The 21,537-nt window shown below is 42.2% G+C and overlaps 3 protein-coding genes across 7 annotated transcripts; 2 read left to right on the forward strand and 1 right to left on the reverse strand.

Moving 5' to 3' along the window:
* Window positions 1-579: 579 nt before the first annotated feature.
* On the reverse strand, window positions 580-2,584 carry TXNL4B (thioredoxin like 4B). The gene is made up of 4 exons (XM_058855173.1): window positions 2,447-2,584; window positions 2,005-2,170; window positions 1,519-1,670; window positions 580-1,077 (listed from the first exon to the last, which is right to left on the reverse strand). The coding sequence occupies exons 2-4, from the start codon at window positions 2,134-2,136 to the stop codon at window positions 912-914; spliced, it is 450 nt and encodes a 149-aa protein (XP_058711156.1). The 5' UTR covers window positions 2,137-2,170; window positions 2,447-2,584; the 3' UTR covers window positions 580-911.
* Window positions 2,518-7,429, forward strand: TRMT10C (tRNA methyltransferase 10C, mitochondrial RNase P subunit). 4 transcript variants are annotated; one of them, XM_058855155.1, is made up of 3 exons: window positions 2,518-2,643; window positions 4,339-4,482; window positions 4,667-7,429. In XM_058855155.1, the coding sequence occupies exon 3, from the start codon at window positions 4,698-4,700 to the stop codon at window positions 5,949-5,951; it is 1,254 nt and encodes a 417-aa protein (XP_058711138.1). In that variant the 5' UTR covers window positions 2,518-2,643; window positions 4,339-4,482; window positions 4,667-4,697; the 3' UTR covers window positions 5,952-7,429. The 4 variants fall into 4 exon arrangements, with proteins under 4 accessions (XP_058711138.1, XP_058711118.1, XP_058711128.1 ...); XM_058855135.1 differs by lacking the exon at window positions 2,518-2,643 and adding an exon at window positions 2,690-2,782; XM_058855145.1 differs by lacking the exon at window positions 2,518-2,643 and adding an exon at window positions 2,703-2,790.
* A 1,238-nt stretch (window positions 7,430-8,667) lies between these two features.
* Window positions 8,668-17,930, forward strand: PCNP (PEST proteolytic signal containing nuclear protein). Of its 2 annotated transcripts, none has more exons than XM_058842003.1 (5): window positions 8,668-8,773; window positions 12,265-12,485; window positions 14,429-14,503; window positions 14,991-15,046; window positions 15,961-17,930. In XM_058842003.1, exons 1-5 carry the CDS (start codon window positions 8,719-8,721, stop codon window positions 16,088-16,090), a joined length of 537 nt encoding a protein of 178 aa, XP_058697986.1. In that variant the 5' UTR covers window positions 8,668-8,718; the 3' UTR covers window positions 16,091-17,930. The 2 variants fall into 2 exon arrangements, with proteins under 2 accessions (XP_058697986.1, XP_058697975.1); XM_058841992.1 differs by having other exon boundaries at window positions 8,708-8,809.
* Window positions 17,931-21,537: the final 3,607 nt, after the last annotated feature.

Genomic DNA, 21,537 nt, shown 5'->3' on the forward strand with positions numbered 1-21,537 from the left:
ACACATGGAGGTGAAATAATTTCCATTTTAAAGCCAACCAAGACAGTGAGAATTCTGGACGTGAGTTGCTATAGATACAATAGTCCAGCAACCTGCAGTTACCAAACTGATGCAAAGTACTGACATTGCTGTTTCCTCTCAGCTGTTTGACTTTAGACAGAGATGGGAAACAAAGTTTTTAAATTTACATACCCAAGGCTTGCAATGTGTACAAGCAGAAGTTCAAATAATCTTTAAAGTGAATGTAAACAAAAGAGTTATTCTTAATTTTCAGTTCAAGCCCATGGGAATCATAAGTGTTCAATAGCCACAAAAATCTCTTGAAGGATGACAAAACCTTCTCCTACAAGTGTAGAACATTCCAATCCCAGTCAAAAAGAGACTAGCAACTTCCCTTTATATCCATTTCAGATTTCAGTCATCATCTCTCTCAGAAGAAACTTCTGTCCTGTTTCGCAGCAATGGGTAAAATGTAAAATTCTATGGGAAAGGCACATTCAGTTGACTGCTCTTGAGAGCAAGCACAGCTTTTTTTATTAATGTCAGGTTTACTGTTACTACATCTGAATGAAAATGGTACTAAACAGCCAACTAACAGAGTGCCTCAGTTCCCTGAAGAAGGTTGCACTGGACATGGAATAGCTGAGGATGCACAAAGCCTGCCTGTTTTGTAAGGGCTGGTCAGCATGCAACTCAAAGAACAGTCACTTGTGTGAACTCCGTTCATGAACATGTAGCTTTATTTATGAGAGAAGCGTGAGGTGACAGAATATCTGTCTTCAGAAGGAGACCAATATGATCCTTCAGGATAACTGCTCAAACTGTCCCACAATGCCAGAGGAGGCCAAAATCGCTCAAAGGAAAAAGGGATATACAACATCATCCATTTGTGCAATTCTTAGGTCAACCCATTAAATTCCTTGGTAGAGAAGGTCATATTTAGGAATGTTGTTGGGGTCAATAGGACTTCTCACAATGAGTTTTCCCCGCATTGCTCCACGGTAGATCACTTCAATCAGATCTATAAAGTCTTGCTTTGTTTTGAAGCTTCCTACAAATTTGGTGTGATCTGGAGACCTAAATATAAGCATAAGACAAAGGCAGAATTTAGAAGGTAGAAAATAACATTAAAATATTCAGAGAAAAAACACCTAAAAATGTGAAAAGATGCCCAAATGAGATAAGGAGCTCTGATCTAGTCATTCTGAAAGAATGAACTAACTTTGTAACAAGTCAGGAATATGCTGTGACCTCCAAAGGTCAAACCGGTGCACTGTCATTTCTAAGATTTTAACCATTTCTTACTATTTTTTGCAGAGTCCGACATATTTCACCTACTTATTGTATCAGAGCATATTTCAAATTACTTCCCTATTTTACATACTTCTGGCTTCCTACAGAATTCTCAATACAGATGCTGGTAACAACATTATAATTTTCAAATGTCATCTTCTCCAGACATGGTAACATAGACTGATAATTCTTACAGGCTTAATATACAATGGTAGGATGACTTACCCATAATCAACCTTCATGTGCTGTCCATTGAAGAAAAATACAGTAGATGGAATATAACTGATGTCAAAATACTGGGTGTACACTGGGACATTGTTCACGTCCACCAGGTAAATGACTGCCATTTTACTCAGGTCATGAGCTGTTTTTGCAAGCTTGGAAAGAGTGAGAAAGGCAGATGACAATTACAGTGAGACATGAGGAAAAGAGGGTGGCAAGCTTTATAAAGCCTGTTTCTCTTATGTTACTAGCTTAAGCAGGTATAGAATATTACATCTTGTCTACCTCAAGCACTTTGTTCAGCCACTACAGTAGTAATAACACAGATGCTTACTTTTCAAACTTTTTTATAAATATAATTTCATTCTATATTTAGCACCAAACTCTTCATGAGTCCCTATCTTAGCAAAAGCAACATTTTCTTCTATGCACCAACTATACTTGTACAATCCGTAAAAAATAAAAAAAAAATTTAAAAAATTGTCTTACAATATCATCGAGCTGCAGACAAACAGCATCATTATCTCTTCCAAAACGGAGAACCAAAACCTTCTCAGCGACGCTTTTTATTGCCTGATCCACTTCCTTCTTACAGGTCAGTTTGGGCAGCAGAAAACTCATCGCGACAGACCACGGTCTCCACTAAAATCCCTACCTGACAGGGGAAAAAAACCAACAAAACAAAGCACATCAAACAACAGCAACCTGCGGGCCAAAAAGAAGCGAAACTTCTCTGTGCTATTAAAATCTTTAAAAGGAAAAAAGGAGGGGAGGGGAGAGAAGAGAGGGAGAGAGGGAAACGGAGAGAGACTTCACAGATCACCAGGCCGGGCTGACAAACCCTCGGGCCCAGGAGATTGCCGCACGCCCCGGCCCAGCGCGGCGGCGGGGCTAGACCCTGCCCCGCACCAGGGGCGGCTGCAGAACCCACCGGCAGCCCCCTCAGTGCCCGGGGGCTCCCCAGGAACGGAATACGGGAGAGTTGGGATCGCCGCCCGCCGCAGCTCCCGCCGTGGGGACGCAGACAGCCCGGAACGCTGGCGGCGCAGCCGCGGAGCGCCGGGGACAGCCGAGGCACGCACCGCGGCCGGGCGGGCGCGCCCCGCGCAGGCGCAGCGGCTCCGCGAGGTGAGCGGCGGTGGCGGCGCGGTCGGGGCCGGCGGTGACCGCGGGGCGGCTCCGGGCCCGCCCGGCCCGGCCCCGGCCCAGCCCGGGCCCAGCCCGGCCCTACCCCGACCGAACCCAGCGGGCGGGAGCGCGGCCGCAGGTCGGCAGGTGCTTCTCGCCACCCGCGGCGCGCTGCCCCGAAGGCCGCGGTCCTGGCGGGCCCCCGGCGCAGCGCGGGGAGTGGGCGCGCCGGTGTCCCCGGGAGGGCTGGGGGGCACAGCGCGGGGCTGGGGACTGTGAGCGGGCGCTCCGCGGCTCGGGTACTCGTGGGCTGGTTTAACAGTTGTTAAAGAGCGTGTACGTGCAGTGCTGGTCCCCTGCAGCCGGCCTCATCAGTGAGAGTCTAAAGCGAGTGCCGAGAGTATGGGTCCAGGCTCTGCCCCGTGGTGCCGAGCCATGAGACAAGAGGCAGCGGGCAGATAGTGGGGCACAGAAGTTCCACCTGAACGTGAGGAAGAACTTCTTAACTCTGCAGGTGACCGTGCACTGAACAGGTTGCCCAGAGCTGTTGTGCAGTCTCCCTCACTGGAGCTATTCCACACCTGTCTGGATATATCCCTGTGCCATGTGCTCTGGGATGACCCTGAAGGGTTGAACCAGATGATCCATTGTGGCTCTTTCCAACCTTAGTCAGTCTGTGATTCTGTGGTTTTGAGCGGACAGTTGTGCTGGAGGAGTAAAGCAGGTTGTTCAGTCTCTGAAATATCAGTGAAGAGCCTTTCTGTTACTGAGATGAGTTGCAGTGAAGTCATGCTAGCAAAGAAAGAAGAAGAAAAATACTTTCGGTGCTACAAATCTAGATTCTTCAAAGAGCCTTAGCTTAATTCGTACAGTAATGATGTTAGCTTGATTGACACACTGGAAGGCTCTGTCAAAAGCTGTCATCAGGTATTGTAATGGTGTAAATTCAGTGTTCAATATTGACTTAATTTGAGCTCCAGTAATGTAAGTTAATTGAGGAACTGATCCCTTGATTTCTCCATGCTTTTTTGATTATTACTTTTGCCAGTAGGTTTAATGCCTCAATGTAAAATTAGGGATACTTCTGTTGTAACACTTACAGATTTTCACATTGTTAGGTTGCTTGGTGGTTCTTGTTTTTTTATCTTAATAATGGTAGAACATGAGAGGTAAGCCACCAATTTGACCAATTACTGTATAGTAAAACACAGGCTAGGTTATATAGCATTTCTAGATCATACACTGCGTCTTCTGTGTACGTATGTATGTAAATACATACCTCCATCTGAGCAGGTATGTATTTACAAACCCAGTATTCAGTTTAACTTCTTGTTCTGTGTATCACATTATTTTCAGTTTATTAGGAAGATTGTGAGTTTTGATCTAAAAATTGGGAATTAATTCTAGTTTTGTTCAAATCATGTTTCCTCAAGCACTGAAACTTCACTGATACTTAGTTCAGTCGTATGCATAGGCCAAGGAAACTATTAAATGTTCTTGGGTGTTTTTCTTTCTGCAGGCCTTTCATATTTATATACAAATGTGGAAAAAATTAATGGGACCGGGGGGGGGGGTTTATGTCCTTAGCTTTATGTGCCTATTCCAATTTCACAAACAATTTAGAAAAAAAAAAAAAAAGATGGTCTTTTCCTGTACTAGTTGTCATTCTTCCATCTCTTCTTTCTGTTTTCACAGGATAGATAAATTACTTAAAAATACTTCTGGTTTCCATGCAGTATTTTCACTGACTTTGGTTGTGAAGGCTTGTCATGTGATACAGATAACTTAAAGAGATCTTGGACAATTCTTGAAGGTTGTTTGACTACATTTTGAATTGCAGTAAGTATAGTTGTTTTAAGCTGGTTTTATTTAGGAAACAGTAAAAAATTCATAGAAGGAGAAATTTCTAGCATCCTTCAAGAAGTAACCTATTTTCTGTCAGTGTTACTAAGAATAAAAATCTGCATATGTTTTCTTTGTGATTTCTGACAAATTTTTTTCCCCTCTTATTGGTGTTTTGCAGATAAGAGTTGCAACACAGCACATGCCTAAGTATGCAGTCTGCGAATATGCTTCTTAGAAAAATTTTAAGAAGTTCTGGCCTTCCATTTGCTGCACAACATGGGATGAAAAAGGATTTGCTTCCACTCAGTAGAACTCTGAGTTTATCACTTTGTCTGAAGCAGGACAAGGCATGTGAACCCTCAGAAAAACTAGATTTAGATGAGTGGAAGAAGGTAATGAAATCCGGGTTGCAAGAAGAGGTCAGTGAGATGGTCTCGGAACCTAAGGAGCTTTCCAGTTTGGCTGCTGCACGTGAGACTTTGGAGATGTGGAGACTAGCTGGCAGAGCAGTTCCAGAAAATATTAGTGAAGAAGAGTTAAAAACTTTTATGGAGTGTCCTTCTAAGTCAGCCAAAAAGAAGTATGTAAAATATTTGCATCTCAAAGAACTTCACAAGAAAAATGACAAAAGAAAGATGGATGAGAAGAGGGAAAGGAGGCTGGAAGCACAAGATCAAGCTTCAAAAACAGATGAGACGAAAAAGAGTCCATTCATATGTATGTGGTCCAGCACTATGGATAAAGCATACAACTGGAGGGCTGCTCAATCCATGATCTTTGGCCAGCCTCTAGTATTTGACATGTCTTATGAGAAAGAAATGTCTGTCCGAGAAGTCGCAAATACAGTGAGACAGATAGTAATGAGTGAAAGCTGCAATCGGAAATCTGTGGATCCATTCCATATCCACTTCTGTAACTTTAAAGATGATAGCCTCTATCATAGGGAATTTATCAAGAATTATAGAGAGGCATGGGACAGACTGCTTATCACAGTGACAGACCGGTGCTACACAGAAATCTTTCCAAAGGATAAGCTTATCTATCTGACAGCTGATTCTCCCAAAGTAATGAAAACATTTGATCACGATAAGATCTATATTGTTGGGTCAATGGTTGACAGGAGCATAAAAACAGGAGTCTCTTTAGCACGGGCAAAGCGATTAGGACTGGAGACTGCAGCCCTTCCACTGGAGAAGTATTTGCTTTGGAGTAGTGGTGCCAAAAATCTCACACTGGATCAAATGATGCATATTTTATTAACCTTGAAAGATACTGCTGACTGGAAGAAGGCTCTGGAATTTGTTCCAAAAAGGAAATATTGTGGTTTTGTAAACAAACCTGTAAATGAACTGAAAAAAACGTTAGACCTGGTCAACACACTTAAACTTGGAAAGGCACGAGAAGAAGTAGAAAAGCGATTTGCCAAGAGCTACCCCAAGAAGTATAAACTAAAGCAAAAGTAGAATGATGGGGAGGAGAATGAAATTTTTACACACAAGCTGTGTCCTTTAATGCTTCGGCTTCTCGGTACATCTGGAACTCTGTTCAGCTCTTCATCCCAGAACATGTTTTGTTGCTTACATTTGAAATGATCATTGTTAAGAGTTGGGTTTTTTAAATTACTTTAGTAGTCCAACTGTTTAAATTTGTTCACACATTATTGAAATTATGTAAGAGAAATGAGATAATCTGTTGTAAAAAAAAAAGAATAACTCTACACGAAGACTGTCAGTCTGTTCAATAGAACTGTGCTTGGACAAGGGTAATTGTTACTGAATGCAAAGGTCTTCAGAGCTCACTACTTTGGAGGCTGTCTACAGTTTTATTCTAAAAGATTACTAAGATGAAGTAGAAGAGACCTCTCCCATTACTTCCTGAGTCCTCTTCTGTGCAGATGAATTGACCTTTGGTAGCTGAACTAAAATGGTTAGAACCTTGCATGAGTTTGGGGTACTGCACCATTTATTTCTGGATGTTCTATCTGGCACAAATCAAGTCGCTGTTTGGAAGGAATAAGGAAAATTTCTTGACTGCACCAAAAAAAAAAAAAAAAAAAACAACCAAAAAACAACTTACCTTCTTTTGTGTAAGACTTTTATCCCAGAGTACCTGTGTTTTCAGGCCATGTAATGTAGATTTCCCAAAGTGCTGGAACTTACGAGATGGTAAACAGTCCTATTAGTAAATATTTGGAGGAGCAGAGAGCCTTTTAATATTTCTCACAGCTCAAAATGTTTTGGTGTCTGTGAAAGTCTGTGTTCAGGCTGCAGAGCTGCCATGGGCAGCTAAATACAGGCCTGCTCTGCTGTCTGTAGGATGAGGAGGGTTTTCTTTGTGAGTGATGGTTGAAGTCAGTGATGGCAGATGATGAGCTGGTGCTGACCCACTCCCTGGGGACCTCTTCCTACGTGCTGTTGCAAGGTGGGGGTTGGAAGGCAGAAGGTTCACTAGCCCGATACTGCCCTTCACTGCCTGTTGTGAGGTGCAGGGACCTCCAGGCATGGATAACCTTGGCACAGGGAAAGAGCTGCTTCCTTTCAGCTTACAGTGGTTGGGAAGTACACAATGCTTCACCTTAGGGTGGTGTTCCAGGTGATGATTGTGAAAAATGAGGGTCACATAATTTTTATAGAATTTAAAAGTTTAATAAAAAAAAGACAATTCGGAGGGAAAAAAAAAAACTATACAGATACAGTCGGGTCTCTGCATTCAGCCAAGAGAGCACACCTTACTGACAAAGGATTATCCCTTAAAAACAGAATCCTTAAATCCAGAAACATAGCCATAAATTCTCATACATATTCATACACTCATCTTAGGATCTTTGGTGTTCTTTTGTTTAGTTTTCTCTTGCCCCCTTCCCAATAGATCAATCGTCTTGGCGCCATTGAGATTTACATTCCCTGATACCAGAAATGTAATAAATTCCTCCCCCCCAGAGTTCTGGTAACTTCTGTCTTCATCTGGATAAGATAGTTTACAAATGCAGGAGTTCTCTAGCTATTTCTTTTTTTCTCAGTCTTTGGGTTATACAAACAAAAGCAGTTTTTATTTAAATACTATGCTGTAGCCTAACATATATGTATTATACTACTATTTCTAAGTTTTATCAATAACAAAAATAAAACTATATTTACACAACAAAATTTCCCATTCTTATACACATAACATTCATTTTAATATTTGTGAAAAGCCAACAATATAATATGTATCTATAACATGATTGAGAGCTGCCTTCAGCTCATGGGAAGCCCTTAAGTGTAAGGACTGGCTGTGTGAGTGTGTGTGTGCTTCACTCACTTTCTGCAAAGGAGGAAGAGACAGCAAAGGTGCTACGTGCTGTTGAATGTCAGAGAACTGGGGAATGGTTTGGGCAGGAAGGGGCCTCATCTAATTCCAACCTCCTGCCATAGGTTGGGTACCATGTCCCTTCTGTCATTTGCGCTCCCTCGATACAAACAGCCTCTTCTGATCTGCAGACTGGCTTGCACGCTGGGGTGAGGGGAAGGTGATGTCACTGCTCACTTGAACTCGTGTTACACAATCACAGACTGGGTACTTTGGAAAGGGCCACAATGGATCACCTGGTCCAATCTCCCAAATCATGCAGGGTCATTCCCGAGCACATGGCACAGGATTGCATCTGGAGGTTTCTTGAATATCTCCAGTGAGGGAGACTCCACGCTCCCTCTGAGCAAACCTGTCCCAGTGCTTGGTCACTGCACAGTAAAGAATTTCTTCCTCAAGTTCAGGTGGAATTTCTGTGCATCAGTTTCTGCCCGTTGCTTCCTGGCACCGCCGAGCAGAGCCCGGATCCTTCTTGGCGTACCACCTCCACACACTTTAGATATTTATAAACACCGAGGAGGCAATGAGATAATACTTGTGAATCACGGAAGGTAATCGTTAAAACCACGCGCAGTGTGGAGGGCGCGGCAGCGGACGTGGTTCCTTCGCACCCCCGTGAGGCAGAGGCTCAGGGTGCGATGCCGGGAGTGCCGGGGGGGTGACCGATCCCGCCGCTTTCCCCTGGGGAGGGAATGGAAGCCGTGCCCACGTGCGCAGCGGCTCCGGACGAGTGTCACATCGGCGCCGCCCGGCGCGCTCCCCCCGCGCCATCTCCGCGCGCCGCAGGGGCGGGGCCGGCCTGGGCGCGAGCTGCGCCTCGCGGGGGCGGGCCCGAGCGGCGCGCGTGCGCGGCGCGTGAGGCGGCGGAGGAGGCGGGGGAAAATGGCGGACAGCAGAGCCGAAGGGGAGAAGGCGAAGCGGCCGCTGCCCGCAGGAGGTGAACATGTAGCGCCTCTCGCCGCGGAGCTGTGGGGTGGGAAAGGGGTCCGGGCTGCTCCAGAGGGGGTGGGGGGGAGAAGGGTTGGTCCAGGTGTGCCTCACCCGGCCATGAGTTGCCTGGGCCGGGCCGTGCGGTGCCCGGCCCTGCGGGGATAGTGGGTGGACCGGGCCTGAGGGGGCTGCGCTGAAGGAGAGGCCGAGTCGGGCCTGCTGTGCTCAGCTTTAAAGGCGCTTTTGTGAAAATACACCAGCTTCTCCTTGTCCATGCGAATGCGCTATTTCTCTCCCGTAAAAATACATGGAGTACTTACGCCGTGTTCTGAGAGAAATACGACTGTTGCTGGCTGCAAGGATGAAGACAGAGCCTTAAAGATTAACTTCCAACAGTTATGATACCTTTTTTATTAATGGGTACAGTGAATATTCTTTAATTGCTGTTTTAATAATTTGGGTTTTTTTGGTTTTTTTTACCTGGCAACAATCTGTAAGTTTCCTGTTTGGTCTTACAGTATTTGTATTATGACTGGACATTCCTGTCATTTCTGCACTATTTGGTTCGAAAATTTTAATTGTATGTTTCTTTTCTTCTTTCTTTACTTAAAATTGAGAGGACAGTGTGTTTGCTTTTCTTTTTTGGTGTTTTGTTTTTTCTTTTTGTTTTAGTTGGGTTTGGTGGTTTTTATTTTGTTTCAGTATATCTGTAAAGAGAGGGCATTTCTTAGATATTTTGAAAAATTAAATCAGGCTTGTAAACCAATCAGGATAGCCTCAACAGTGAATGGTTTTTTTTATAATCGCTGACATTTGAACAATACTGATTTTAGGTAGTTCCTTGACCCTTGGTTCTCTGTTGGGCCTCAGTGGCTTTTTGGTTTTTATTTTTTTGTTGATAGTATTGGGTGTTTTTTTGTATTAGTAGTACAGTAACCGGACAGCATCAGTGTATCATTAATTCATCCTGCCCTGTGTACTGTTCTGTGTGCTGAAACATGATCTGAATGAGTAGAGAAACCATGGCTCTGGGGAGGAATGTTACCTGAGGATTTTTGAAAGCAATTTGCAGTCTTTAGCTTTTGCCAGGATAGTGGGGCTTATATTAACATTAACTTATTAGTGTAGTTGTGACTGGTTTGTTCCCACATGCCCCAGTGGTCGCACTCCCAGGGACAACAGATCCTGAAATGCTGTGCAGCTGGCACTGTCACTCTTGTCACTTCAGCCACCTGGACAGTGGAAGTTGTCCACTTGTGTGGTTTGTTGATTCACATGAGTAAAACTTAGCTGTGAAGTAGGACAATTTTTTACTGCAATCCATGAAAAGGGCACTAGCCAGTCTAGTTTGGAAATAGTACTGGTGCTTTCTGTAGGTGAAGTGTGACCTCCAGGAAACAATAAAGCAGCCTTGGTATCTTGGAATATTTATATGGACTGGCATGGGAGATGGTAGAGACCTGTTTAATGGTTAATATGTCTGCATTTCTGTTTCCTGCAGAAATCAAACAGCACAACGGCTCCCTCCCCACCTTCCCCAATTGTCCTGTGCCCCTTACAGCTCTTGTCAAACATCAGCTTTTCTTTCAGCAGTCTGGAGTTCATCCTTTGGCAAGCCCATTAGAAATAACACTCAGAATGCAGTGCTGATAGGAACTGATCCTGAGAGAGTTGCTCTTTAGGATTTGGTGAGAAAACAGATGTGGGTAGGTTGTACTAGGCTTCACCTTGTGCTTAGCAGCATTTGAGAATTTGCAGTTAAAAGAAGTAAGCTGTAAGAGGCAGTGTAATAACCTTCAGGCTAGCAGAAGGTCCTTTAGTCCTAGGACCTTTAGAAGGTCCTAGACCTTTAGTCTAGGAAACTGGACTGGTTCCCTGTGCCCTGAATTTTGGGCTGCTATGGATTTTGTATGTCATGAAAAAGAAGACTTAACCCTGTGGTTCCAGCGCTTTTAAGGCCAGTGAAACTTTTACCTACACTAGCACAGTCCCTAGTGTACTGAGGCTGGGCTTGGAACATTCTGTTTAGTGTGATTTCATGGACTAGCTGTAAGGATGCTCTCTCATAGTATCTGCAGACTGCTGTTTGGTAAACTGTGCTAAGACAGCTACCAGTGCCCAAGGTCACTTGTGTAAATTTTGATTGTTTCTCTTTCCTCCTTTGTTTTTCATTTTTATATCTATATTTTCTGGATCAAATTTTAGTACCATTTTTTAATACAGTGAAACTGATTAAAGTTACAATTTTTTTTGTGATCTGCCATATTTCTGAAGGTGAATGATAAATCAATTTTGGTTTCAATCACTTACTATCTTGATACCCAGAAGAGTGGGATAGAAATATTCTGCTGCTTATGATTTGGGAAATAGCAGACAAATATATATATAGATTGAGTCCCTAGTTTTTCTCTTTCCTGATGTTGTTTGCTTCTTTTTTTTTTTTCTCAGAACTACAATCTTGTTGACCCCCAGTTCAGACTTTCTTCTCTCTCATTGCTTCATCCTAGTAGCTTTTTGCATTAGCAGTGCAAAGAGCTTTTTCCCCTGATGGTCGGAATTTGCTGTGCATGGAAGGTGCTGTTCTCCATTTGATGTGATGAGGAACTTGTGCTAGCTCCAGTTGTTTTAAACTGCTACTGTGAGCACTTCCCTGTCCATTCCTTAATGTGTGTTGGTTTTTCCCCCCTTCTGCTACTGCAGTGGTTTGCTTATTTCAGCAGCAGGGAAGTGTCTTTTTGCTGAAGCATTTACTCTGTTCAGTATGAGTTTTCCAAGGACACCTTTGTCTCTTGGTGTAGCTGAAGAAGCTGATTTTATAGGAATGGAAGCGTTACTTGAATGTTTTTTCTCTGTGGATCACTGTTCAGCTGCTATGTTTTCCATGACTATACAAAAACAGAAAAGATGAAATCCATATATATGTTTTTTTAGTGCTGATTCCTTCCTCAAGCAGAGCTTGGCAGATATATTACAGATGAGATGTGGACAAGCAGTGACTTGAAACATGATTGAGACAGCCGGCCTCACTGTAGTCACTCCCATGATTTTAGAGTTGTGCCAGACAAGCCTAGAGACTGGCATGGACATGATTTTGTAGAAATTTAGTAGAATTAATTTTAACTTAGATTATCTACTGTAGATTTGGAATTGGGATTCCAATTATGAAAGCTTATCTGTGGCAACTTAAAAACTTAAAAAGATTTAGTCATCTACATTTAATTTACTACGTGAACTTTGACTTCCATACTAAATAAAGAGATGGTGCTTCAAGATTGTTTTCCTGGCTCATACAAGAAGTTCTTTACAAGTAGTGGAGTGCTTGCAGTTTCTTCTCCTCTTTGTGTTTTGCTGTCCACTAAATATACATTGGTGGAAACTGCTGTCACTAAAAACATCTTACCTATTGCACCCAAAGTATAATGCTTTTTGAGGTTGCTGCTCCCATCAATCTGCTCAGTAAAAGTAGCTCATCTTGGTAAGTTGTTTCGACTTCACCAGGACCTGAAGAAGAGGCAGAAAAACCTGTGAAAACTAAGACTGTTTCTTCCAGTAATGGAGGAGAAAGTTCGAGTCGCAGCGCAGAGAAACGGGCAGCTAATGAAGAAGCTGAAGACTTCACCACAAAGCCTGCTCCTGCCAAAATGTCCAAGTTTGGATTTTCCATAGGCAGTCAGACAACAAAGAAGGCATCTGCAATATCCATCAAACTGGGAGCAAATGTAAGTTACTGAGAGCTTTTAATTTTAGGGAACTGAGGGAAAAGGGAAGTACTTTGGGGAGGCTTCCTTGCAGAAGGAAACCTTGAATTCCCATGAGGGTAACTTGGGTAAAGTTTAAGCAGGCATTGCAGGGCCAGCTAGTCATGCATGTGTAAGTACTTCAAGGTGATTAATATCAGGTCAGTAGTCTCAGGAATCATAAGACTTGATTGAAATGAACTGTAGATCTTTGAACATACAGAATAATTTTGTAATGAGATTTGATAAGTCTGCAATAATTTCCCGAGGGAAGTGAGCAGACTTGTTAAGCTGTTGAAGGTACTTTGAAATGCCTGCTGGGAGCTTCATTGCATAGGATGCTTAAAGCTAGAAGAAAACATCTAGATGGTTTAATAGGTTGTCTTCCACTCCAAAGGTCTTATTTTAGCAGGGGGAGTTGTAGCATATTTCCATGACTTTGCAAGGTCAGTATGATTTATTCATGTTAAATGCAAGAGATGGGGCTTTGTTACATAGGTTTCTAAGAATTCTGATCCACTTGATTTTCCAGCACAAGATATCCTTGTTCTTGTTCAGGTGGGAATCTGATGACTGACTGTACTTCCAGAGTAGTCCTCCACTGGCTTGGCCAAGGACAAGCCAGGGGCTGCGTCTCTGTTTAATAGAGTTCATTTACAATTCCCACCTGTTTTTGTGATGGATATGTTATGAGTAGTTGTCTGCACCAAACTCAAACTCTAATCATGAAAACCATGTACCCGCAATGCCAGCATTTTAGAGACCTGCAGTGGATTAAAAGGGTGCTCGGTTATTTTGAGATGGAAGGGAGATGTGGGCTGGCAGCATTCTTGGGTATAAATGCAGTCAGGTCAGCTCAGACTTTGGAAAAATAGACAAGGCTTCCTTCTCTGAGCTTCTAGCATGCTTTAGTTTCTCATGTCCAAAGTGACAATAAATTTGGCTCAGGATTACTGGTTCACTGAATTTAGTGGGTGACTGACAGTGCACCAGATGGCACAGTGCTGAAATTTACCCTGTTTCTTTTCAGTCATTTTTACTCCCCTAGTACATTCCCCATTCCTTGGGCGCAGATGCTTTAAAAATGGTGTGGTATTTATATGTTGTGCAGTATCAGTAAAGAACAGCTGTAGGCAGTTGCATAAGGGCTCTACTGCAGTACCAGCTTCTAGGAGTGTGTTTTAAAGAATTGCCAGTAAAGGCAAAATGGAGAAAGCACTGTACAGGATTGATTTAGTACCATAGTGGCAATCTGTTACTAGTAACTTGTTTTTTTCTCAGTGATGTTGAAGTAACTTTTGGTACCACTGCTGTGTAACATGTAACAGTGACAGCTTCCTACACTTCAAATAGAAGAATGAAAAATTGGAAATAAAAGAAATACTCTTTAAAGGAACTTTATATTAATCGGATTTTGTGCTAGATACTATTATTATCTCTACTGTTAGTTTAAAAGCATTAAATTGTTTTAAGCCAGAAAGCTGTCATGTTGTTAAAATAGAAGAAAATAAACATATTCATTTTTTTCTGACATTGATGGATAAGAATATCCCAAAAGAATAATGGAAATAGTGACACAGTAAAATTTTGAATACCACAAGTTGTTCAGGTTCTGTTTTAATTGTTCACGTCATGCACCAATGGCTGAGTACCCCTGCAGTGTGCTAGAAAGTTAAGACCTGCCTGTGGAGTTGTAATATGAGAGGGCTCAGCTTGCTGCTCGCAGTGGTCACAAATAAATGAGCAGTCCTTTTCCTTTTTCATTAGAGAATCCTTTATATGCTTGATTCAGACAAAAATTTATCCCCCTGGTTGCCCATTTTAGTGAAGGTGTTTGACTTAATTTTACCAAAATACTTTAAAAGCCAAGGGTGGCTTTTTTGAGTTAGTAGACTTACGTTACTTGTGCGTTTTGTCTTTTCCAGAAGCCGAAAGAGCCTGTTCCAACCCTGGCTCCAAAAACGCTTTCTGTAGCAGCAGCTTTCAACGAAGATGAAGATGTGAGTAATAAGCCAGTGATCAGCACAAAATACCATTGGTGTGGTAGGCAGAGAGAGTGAGTTATTTAAGGTTCTTAACATAAATGTCAGGAATTTTCAACCTAGAAGCATCTCTTTTGACTCTGATTTAGAACGTACAGTAGCTCTGTGTTGGTTCAAGAAATCATTAAAATGTCGATAACTTCTCCCTGCAAATGAGATGCACAACATAATTTGAATTAATACTTGCTTTCTCTAGGCTTGGTTGGGGGAGACAAAGGAAAGTTCTGCTTCTGGTTTGCTAAATATTTTGTTACATTACTGCTCCTTCTTACATAGAGTTGAACGGAGGAATTTGTATTTTGTTCTATAACTGTGTAGGACCTCCATTTTGTCCAAAGTCACTTTGCTGTCCTGTAGGGCTGTAGTCCAGCCTTTATCGTGTCAGGCATTTGAAGTGTTGAAACACAGGCGCTCAGCCCTCCTCTGACCTCCTTTGTCCCTGCAGAGCGAACCAGAAGAAATGCCCCCTGAAGCCAAGATGCGCATGAAGAACATCGGAAGGTAGGGCAGCTTTGAACTATGCTGTGGAGAAGGGTGAATGTGTGAAGTACCTCCCTGGCTCAGGGCAGATCTTAAGGATGGTTTGAGAATACAAATACCTACAGGGAGGTAGAATATGTTGAAGAAGTATTTCTCCAGAAACAAGATTTTCAAATGTGTCATCTACAGGTTAAAAATAGTATATTTGCATTTGAACTTTGAATCTTATTTACCTTTTTTGAGGAAGTAATTGAGTTTGCATTAAATAGAAACTCATTTGTTTCTTGTAAATGTAATAGGTAGGAATTCCTGCTTGTCTCTACTTTGTATTTTTCTGGTTCTCCCTTTTATAAATAGCCTTGAAGTAGGTAGTCTGGTCACATTTTTAAACTCATGTGCAAGGGGAAGATAAGAAACATCTCTTAGAAAAACAAGGACTTCATAATTAATCATGTAATTCTCCTGCTTGCCACAGACACGGTAGGGGACCAGTCCTAAAATAAGTAGGGACCTTTTCAGAGGAGACACCACTGGAATTAGGGGTGAATTTTGAGAATTTGTATTTTAGAGGTGTTTATCATGACTTCTTTTAAAGTCAGGCACTCTGGAAGTTCTCTAGTATGATAGTTTTTCTTTTTTCTCCAGTAGCAGATTTGAATCCTTAAGTTTCTTAATCTTGGTAGCTGGCAGCAATTACTGCCACTGCAACCTCCTCTCCTGTCCCATCTCATCGCTCTGTTTTGACATACTGGGTACAGATCAGTTCTGTGGCCAGTTTACAGTTGCTAAGAGTGAAGGCTCCTGATGTAGCAGAAGGAAATGTGTGGTAGTTTCTGGGGCAGACAGGGCTTGAAATTGTCATTTTCAGGGTCACATGGCACAGTCTACTATATTTGAGCTGGCTTTCTCAACTGCTCTTGTTTTACTTTTCACAGGGATACACCAACCTCAGCAGGACCAAATTCATTCAATAAAGGAAAGCATGGATTTTCTGACAACCAGAAGCTATGGGAACGAAATATAAAATCTCATCTTGGAAATGTCCATGACCAAGAAAATAACTAAATGATGTGGATTACAAGTTGGGTGTTTTGGGGGGAGGGGAGGGTGTAACATTAAAGGAACAGTTTCCTTTTTTAAGAATGGTATGAGACTATCTTTGGAGCCACTTTTTTAAGACTTTGAGTGGTACACTAATAAATGAGTTTGAAATTAGAGGTAATTTATGTTTTGTATACAGATTTCAAGGCATTTGCTAATTTTGTAGTTCATGTGATTAGTTTCAAAAGGTTACAGATAATAAAGAAATTGGAGTGGTACCTTTTTAAGATAATTTTTTTGTCAGTGATTAAATAAGGTGGATGAAAAAGGTTACTGTCTCTTTAATCAGGTTAAAATTGAATGCTCTTGCATTCTCACTTCTGGCTCCCTCCTCATAACAGGAGAAACACTTGACTCCTAGGAATTCTGCTAACGAGAGCGAGCATGGTCTTGTGCTAGAAGTGTTACTGGACTATTAATTTGAATATAATCTTACACAGGAAATAATAAGAACCTGGATTTTTTTTCTCCCTGCAGTCACCTTTTGTTAAGTCTCTGCAAACTAGGAATTATGTTGCTCTGAGTGGCTCTGGTAACTTAGCTCTGATTTTGTTTAAAACTTCATGTAGGATGTGTAACCTTCAGTGGCCTGTTCTGTCCTAAGGAAATGGGCCTTGTCTGTATATTAGATACAGTCTGTAAAGAATAGTCACTACAAAGGTAAAATCAGTCTTTTCAGTGTGCTCCTTTTAAATCATTAGCCTTGAGTAGTGCTTGTTAGCATTTCCTAGTGGTACACAAAAGCCACCACCAAAAATACAAGCTAATGTACATTAAGCTTCACCTTTGGTTGAAATATGTTTCTTTACTATGCCTAGAAGGAATAAAAGCCACACCAAAAATCAGTAACTCACTGCTTAAGTATGAAAAATCTAAGATGCACTTTCCCTGTCTTGCCATTTAAGACAAAATGCCTTGATGCCTATGACCTCAGTGGACACTATCAGGTCGAGGAATGCTGTATCACACTCCTGATGTTTCTAACAAGTGTCAACTTTGGAAATAAAACTTGACCTTTTCCTGCCTGTCTTCCTTTTGCAGTGATTTTCAGCAGTGACATGAATCTGGTCAGTTTATTTCTTAGCTTCCATACTGCAGGAGAGTGCTGAAGGATTTCGGTGCTAGTAATGACTGTCTAAATTTCAGTCTAATTTAGATTGTGTATTTGTAGAACATTTTACTAACAGAACTGGCTAAATATAACATCAACAGCAACACCACCACCTCCCCTACCCCAAACAAACATAATATTTTTTTAAAACTCAAATACCTGATAGTGTCAACCACTAAATTAATTTCAGCTGGAAAATGGTTGTAGCATTCAATACATTAATTGTTTTCATCTTGCCTCTAAAACTGTCTTCTTGCTAAAGTTGAACTTGCAAGTGCAGAAAGGAAAGTGCATCTTGAAATGTATTTTTTTATCATTAGTATTATTATTATTATTATTTTAGGAAAGCTCTGACCACTTAGACTTTTGAGTTTGTAAGTTCTAAAAATATTTTTTTGTATTTTTGTATTGTATGTGTAATCTTTTTTCTTTTGAAGTCTGATGCAGTTGAATACCTGTAACTGTTTTCTTTTAAAAGCCTTGTTATAAACTTAACATAAAAATGTATACATTATTTTTCTTCCATAGCAGAAATATTTGGTTTATTTAAAACTAAACACAGTTTCAAAAGTGACTTTCAGGACTTCCAAAACCAATTTGGGCATTAATGGAACGAGCCAAGACAAACTTTTCACTTTTTTTCATCACATGTGGTTTTGTTTGTCTAAATAAATCCCTTTAAGATAGTGGTAATCCATAGTGAATAGCTATTTTCTCGTGCTCCTCAGTAGCTGGTTCATTCTGTATCAATCTCTTGTATAGGAACAAAGCAAAACAGAACTCCAAATACGAGAACGACTCAGAGATCTGTTCCTTGTTTGAATTAACTTACCACCACTTTTTTCCACATCTTTGTCTCAAGTAGATGTTCATACCCAGAATTTCATTTAGGAAAGAGCTAGGCAGAAGAGCAGACATGCTATGAAATACCTTCCATGCAACTGAGGGAGCAAAAGTTATATTTATCTTCTTCTATGGTCAATAAATAATCCTAGACCTTGTGAGAGACTGCAGAAACTTGTAAATCTCAGCTGAAGGTGAGCCATGATCCTGCCTCACCCAATGCAAGTCTCCTCTTCCTTCTCTGTGCTTCATGGGAGCAAGTCCATCAGGATGGCCTCAGTCTCCTCAGGACTGGGGACCAAACAAGCTGGATTTTGTCACTCCCAGGTGTCTCTCCTGGTGTTTAATGTCTGATGCTTGTGAGGACAAACTGATCTGAACAATATCATCAAGGCAAATGTTAGCTGGGATTAACTTGAAGCTGTAGGCTCTTGTTAGAGTAGTCATGTTTTTTGCATGCAGAGAGCCCTAGCTTGTTTTTGTTCTTGGTGTGATTTTTTTGTTTGTTTTTTTTGTTGGTTGGTTTGGCTTTTTTATCTAAGGATGTCCAGGAATCCTGTAACTCATGATAAACGATCTGATGTAGTGAAGTGCTTCCTGGAGGTGTGCTGCAACCTTGAACTGCTTAGAACAGCACACTGTGTGCCTGTCAGTGGTTGAAATGCCAGCTTGTGTGGTTTTATCCCATGGGGCTCATACTTGCTTAGCAGGAATTGACACCTGAGCAGCCTGCAGAACATTGATGACATAAGGTAAAGCTGTGAGTAATTACCCAGTAACCTTCTCTATGCTACCCTGCAGCTGGCCTGTTCTGAGCCTGCTGGCTTGTAAATGGAGCCAAACTTACCTAACTATATTAAAATAACCAAAAAGCTCAACAACCCACCCCCTCAAAAAAAAACCAAAAAAGGCAAGAAAAGTCCTCACCCAAAAATCCGGAAACAAAATAGCCCCACCATACGGTGCGGTGAACTGCTGGTGGCCGTGTTTCAGGCAGTGCTGGGCCTAGCCCCTTACTAATTTAACTCCTTTAAAGCATGGCAGGCGTGTTGTCCAGATTCTCAGAAGTTTGTATCAGCAGGAAGGAGTCCCCAGCCTGTCTCTAAGGTGGGTGCCAGTTCACAGCTTGTGCCATATTGGAGATGACCCAATCCCGGTTTTCATTGAACTTTGGCAAAACCAGCTGTGGTCCTCCTGGGAGCACCACGGCAGCAGCCACAGCTGCCATCAGGCCTGGTGAGCTTCATCTCCACAGCTGCCAGGTTTGTAGAGCACCCCTTTGTCCGAGCTCACAGGACTCTGCTGAGTTCCACGTGCTGCCAGTGGCTTACCAAAGTTGGCTTTTCAAAGAGACTTGGAGGAGGACAAGTCAGCTTTTGAGAAAATGGCAACTTCTGTTTCCTGAAGAGGCAAATGGGTTTTAAACTATTTACTTACTCTGTAAATTAAACTATTTAATTCTGCTGTAAGATAAGATAAATCCATTAGGAGAAGTTACAGGGTTTCAAGAAGGCTTTTTATCTGTGTATTTGGTAGCCTTAAACAGTGTTCTGCAAAGAGGTTTGGTTTTTTGGAGTTCCTTATATAACTACCAAGTTGAGGAATGCTGAGTAGTTCTGCCCTTAAGCTACACAAGGGAAGGTTATGTTCTAAACTCACCAGAATTTGTTGTCTAGTGTCTCTGGCACAACTCATTAGAACACCAGAAATATTGGATAATTAACAATTTGCTTTTTCACTTTTTCCTATTAACACATCCTTTATTTCTTCTAGTTTCATTAACAAAAAGATTTACTGTTGTCTAATTTTGAAATATTTGCATCTTATATAGTGCTTACTTAGGAAAGCTGCTCGTGTCTAATAATGTAGAGCCAGTGCCTGGGGGTAGGTGCATAGTTATCCATGGAATTAAAAGCAGGGAACATCAACTGTTACACTTTACCTCTGGACACAGCATGTTCAGTTTGTGTTTGCAAACTTGCATTTAGAAGTCTGTAGTGGTGGGAGCCCAAGATTTACTGCCCAGACCTCTGCAGCTCTTTGAGGTCTGGACACTCCCTGAGGCTGGGTGAGGAGGCAGGAGTGGCTGGTAGTTGGAGCATGGACTTCCTGATACGGTGGCATGGAACGAGGTCTGGAAAACCTCTGCTTGGTGTGTGGCTCAGTTTATAAATTTGCTTCTTGGGATTGGATTTCCTGATGAGATGTATATGCAAAAAGTGTGGTTCTATAGCAAGAGCTCCACTGAAACTTGAAGTCATGAGCCTGTATTGATGTTTTCCTGTCAGTACAAGTTATTAACCTAAAGTTAATGAAAGTTATAATAAAAATGTAATTATCTCTCCTTTTCTCCCCCAGCTTCCCCTAATTTGTGAACATGGTAGTCACATGTAAGGTGTTGGCTGATGCTCAGTAGGTCAGTACAGAATTACAGCAGTGCCTCAGTGACAGAAGTGTGGCTGTGGGAGCCCTCCCCACCCACAGCAGCTGCGATCTCTCCAGCAGCAGGCACTGAACAGGTAACTGAAACACGGGCCTAAAGGGCTGCTTTCGGTCTGTTACTCAGGTGCTTGTGTGACAATCCTGTTCACGTGTAAAATTTAAAGCCGCGACAAGAAGAGCTTGCACTACGCCACATCTAAAAGCACCACTTAAGTCAGCCATGCTGGAAGGCAGGGCATTTGACCTCTGAGGAGGGACAAAGCCTACAGCATGAAACTTTTCCTGGGGGAACACCTTTCTGCTAAATCCTTTAAAGGTCACACAGGACTTGTAAGGATGCTCCCCAACAGCCCTGCACTTGAGGGTGACAAGAGAGTGACCAGGGCCTCTGGCCTGCAGCAGCTGGAAGTGTTCTGCAGGAGAACAGGCCTTGATCAAGAGCTGCTCCAGAGATGCTGGGGGGTCCCACCATGTTCTTCGGCTGCAGCTGTAAGACTGGCTCCTGAATGTCATCATTATACTAGGTGCTGTAGAAACACATGGTGCTTCCTTTCACAGCAAGTAATGATGTGGATGTAACTCCAGTAGAAACAAAGCTGGGCACAAAAATTATCCACACATCACTTGGCTTTTGTGCACCTATAGTTGCATCCCTGTTGAACTGTTCAACAGGAGCTGCCCTTGCTCCTTTTAGCACTCGGCCTTTTGAAACGCCCACTTTTGTTTAATTACAGACTTAGCTTGGTTACTTACAGGGGCTCACAGAGGAGTTCAAAAGCTCCTACTGTTCCCATAGGATGAGCTTCAGAAGATAATCAGGCTTTCTGCAACATTGGTGCTGCCTTGAAGTTCCTGTAACAGCAAAGGGAAAAGCACGGGACACTTCCCAGACCTGGAGGCAGCTGGACAGCTCATCCTTCAGTCAGGAGAGTGACACTGGAGGGCAACTTCCACACCACAACCCCTGCTCAAATATCCATCCCAGGGCAGAGACCAAGATGGAAGTGCTGGCTGA

Source organism: Poecile atricapillus, chromosome 1 (genome assembly GCF_030490865.1).
Source record: "Poecile atricapillus isolate bPoeAtr1 chromosome 1, bPoeAtr1.hap1, whole genome shotgun sequence".
Lineage (NCBI taxonomy): Eukaryota > Metazoa > Chordata > Aves > Passeriformes > Paridae > Poecile > Poecile atricapillus.

Excerpts from the sequence above, each read along its gene's own strand:
- TXNL4B (XM_058855173.1), bottom strand. The coding sequence starts at position 2,136 with ATGAGTTTTCTGCTGCCCAAACTGACCTGTAAGAAGGAAGTGGATCAG. Across the intron at positions 1,671-2,004 it reads GTCTGCAGCTCGATGATATT|CTTGCAAAAACAGCTCATGA; the intron begins GTAAGACAATTT and ends ACTCTTTCCAAG. Across the intron at positions 1,078-1,518 it reads CACATGAAGGTTGATTATGG|GTCTCCAGATCACACCAAAT; the intron begins GTAAGTCATCCT and ends GCTTATATTTAG.
- TRMT10C (XM_058855155.1), top strand. The coding sequence starts at position 4,698 with ATGCAGTCTGCGAATATGCTTCTTAGAAAAATTTTAAGAAGTTCTGGC.
- PCNP (XM_058841992.1), top strand. The coding sequence starts at position 8,719 with ATGGCGGACAGCAGAGCCGAAGGGGAGAAGGCGAAGCGGCCGCTGCCC. Across the intron at positions 14,504-14,990 it reads CTTTCAACGAAGATGAAGAT|AGCGAACCAGAAGAAATGCC; the intron begins GTGAGTAATAAG and ends TTGTCCCTGCAG. Across the intron at positions 15,047-15,960 it reads CGCATGAAGAACATCGGAAG|GGATACACCAACCTCAGCAG; the intron begins GTAGGGCAGCTT and ends TACTTTTCACAG.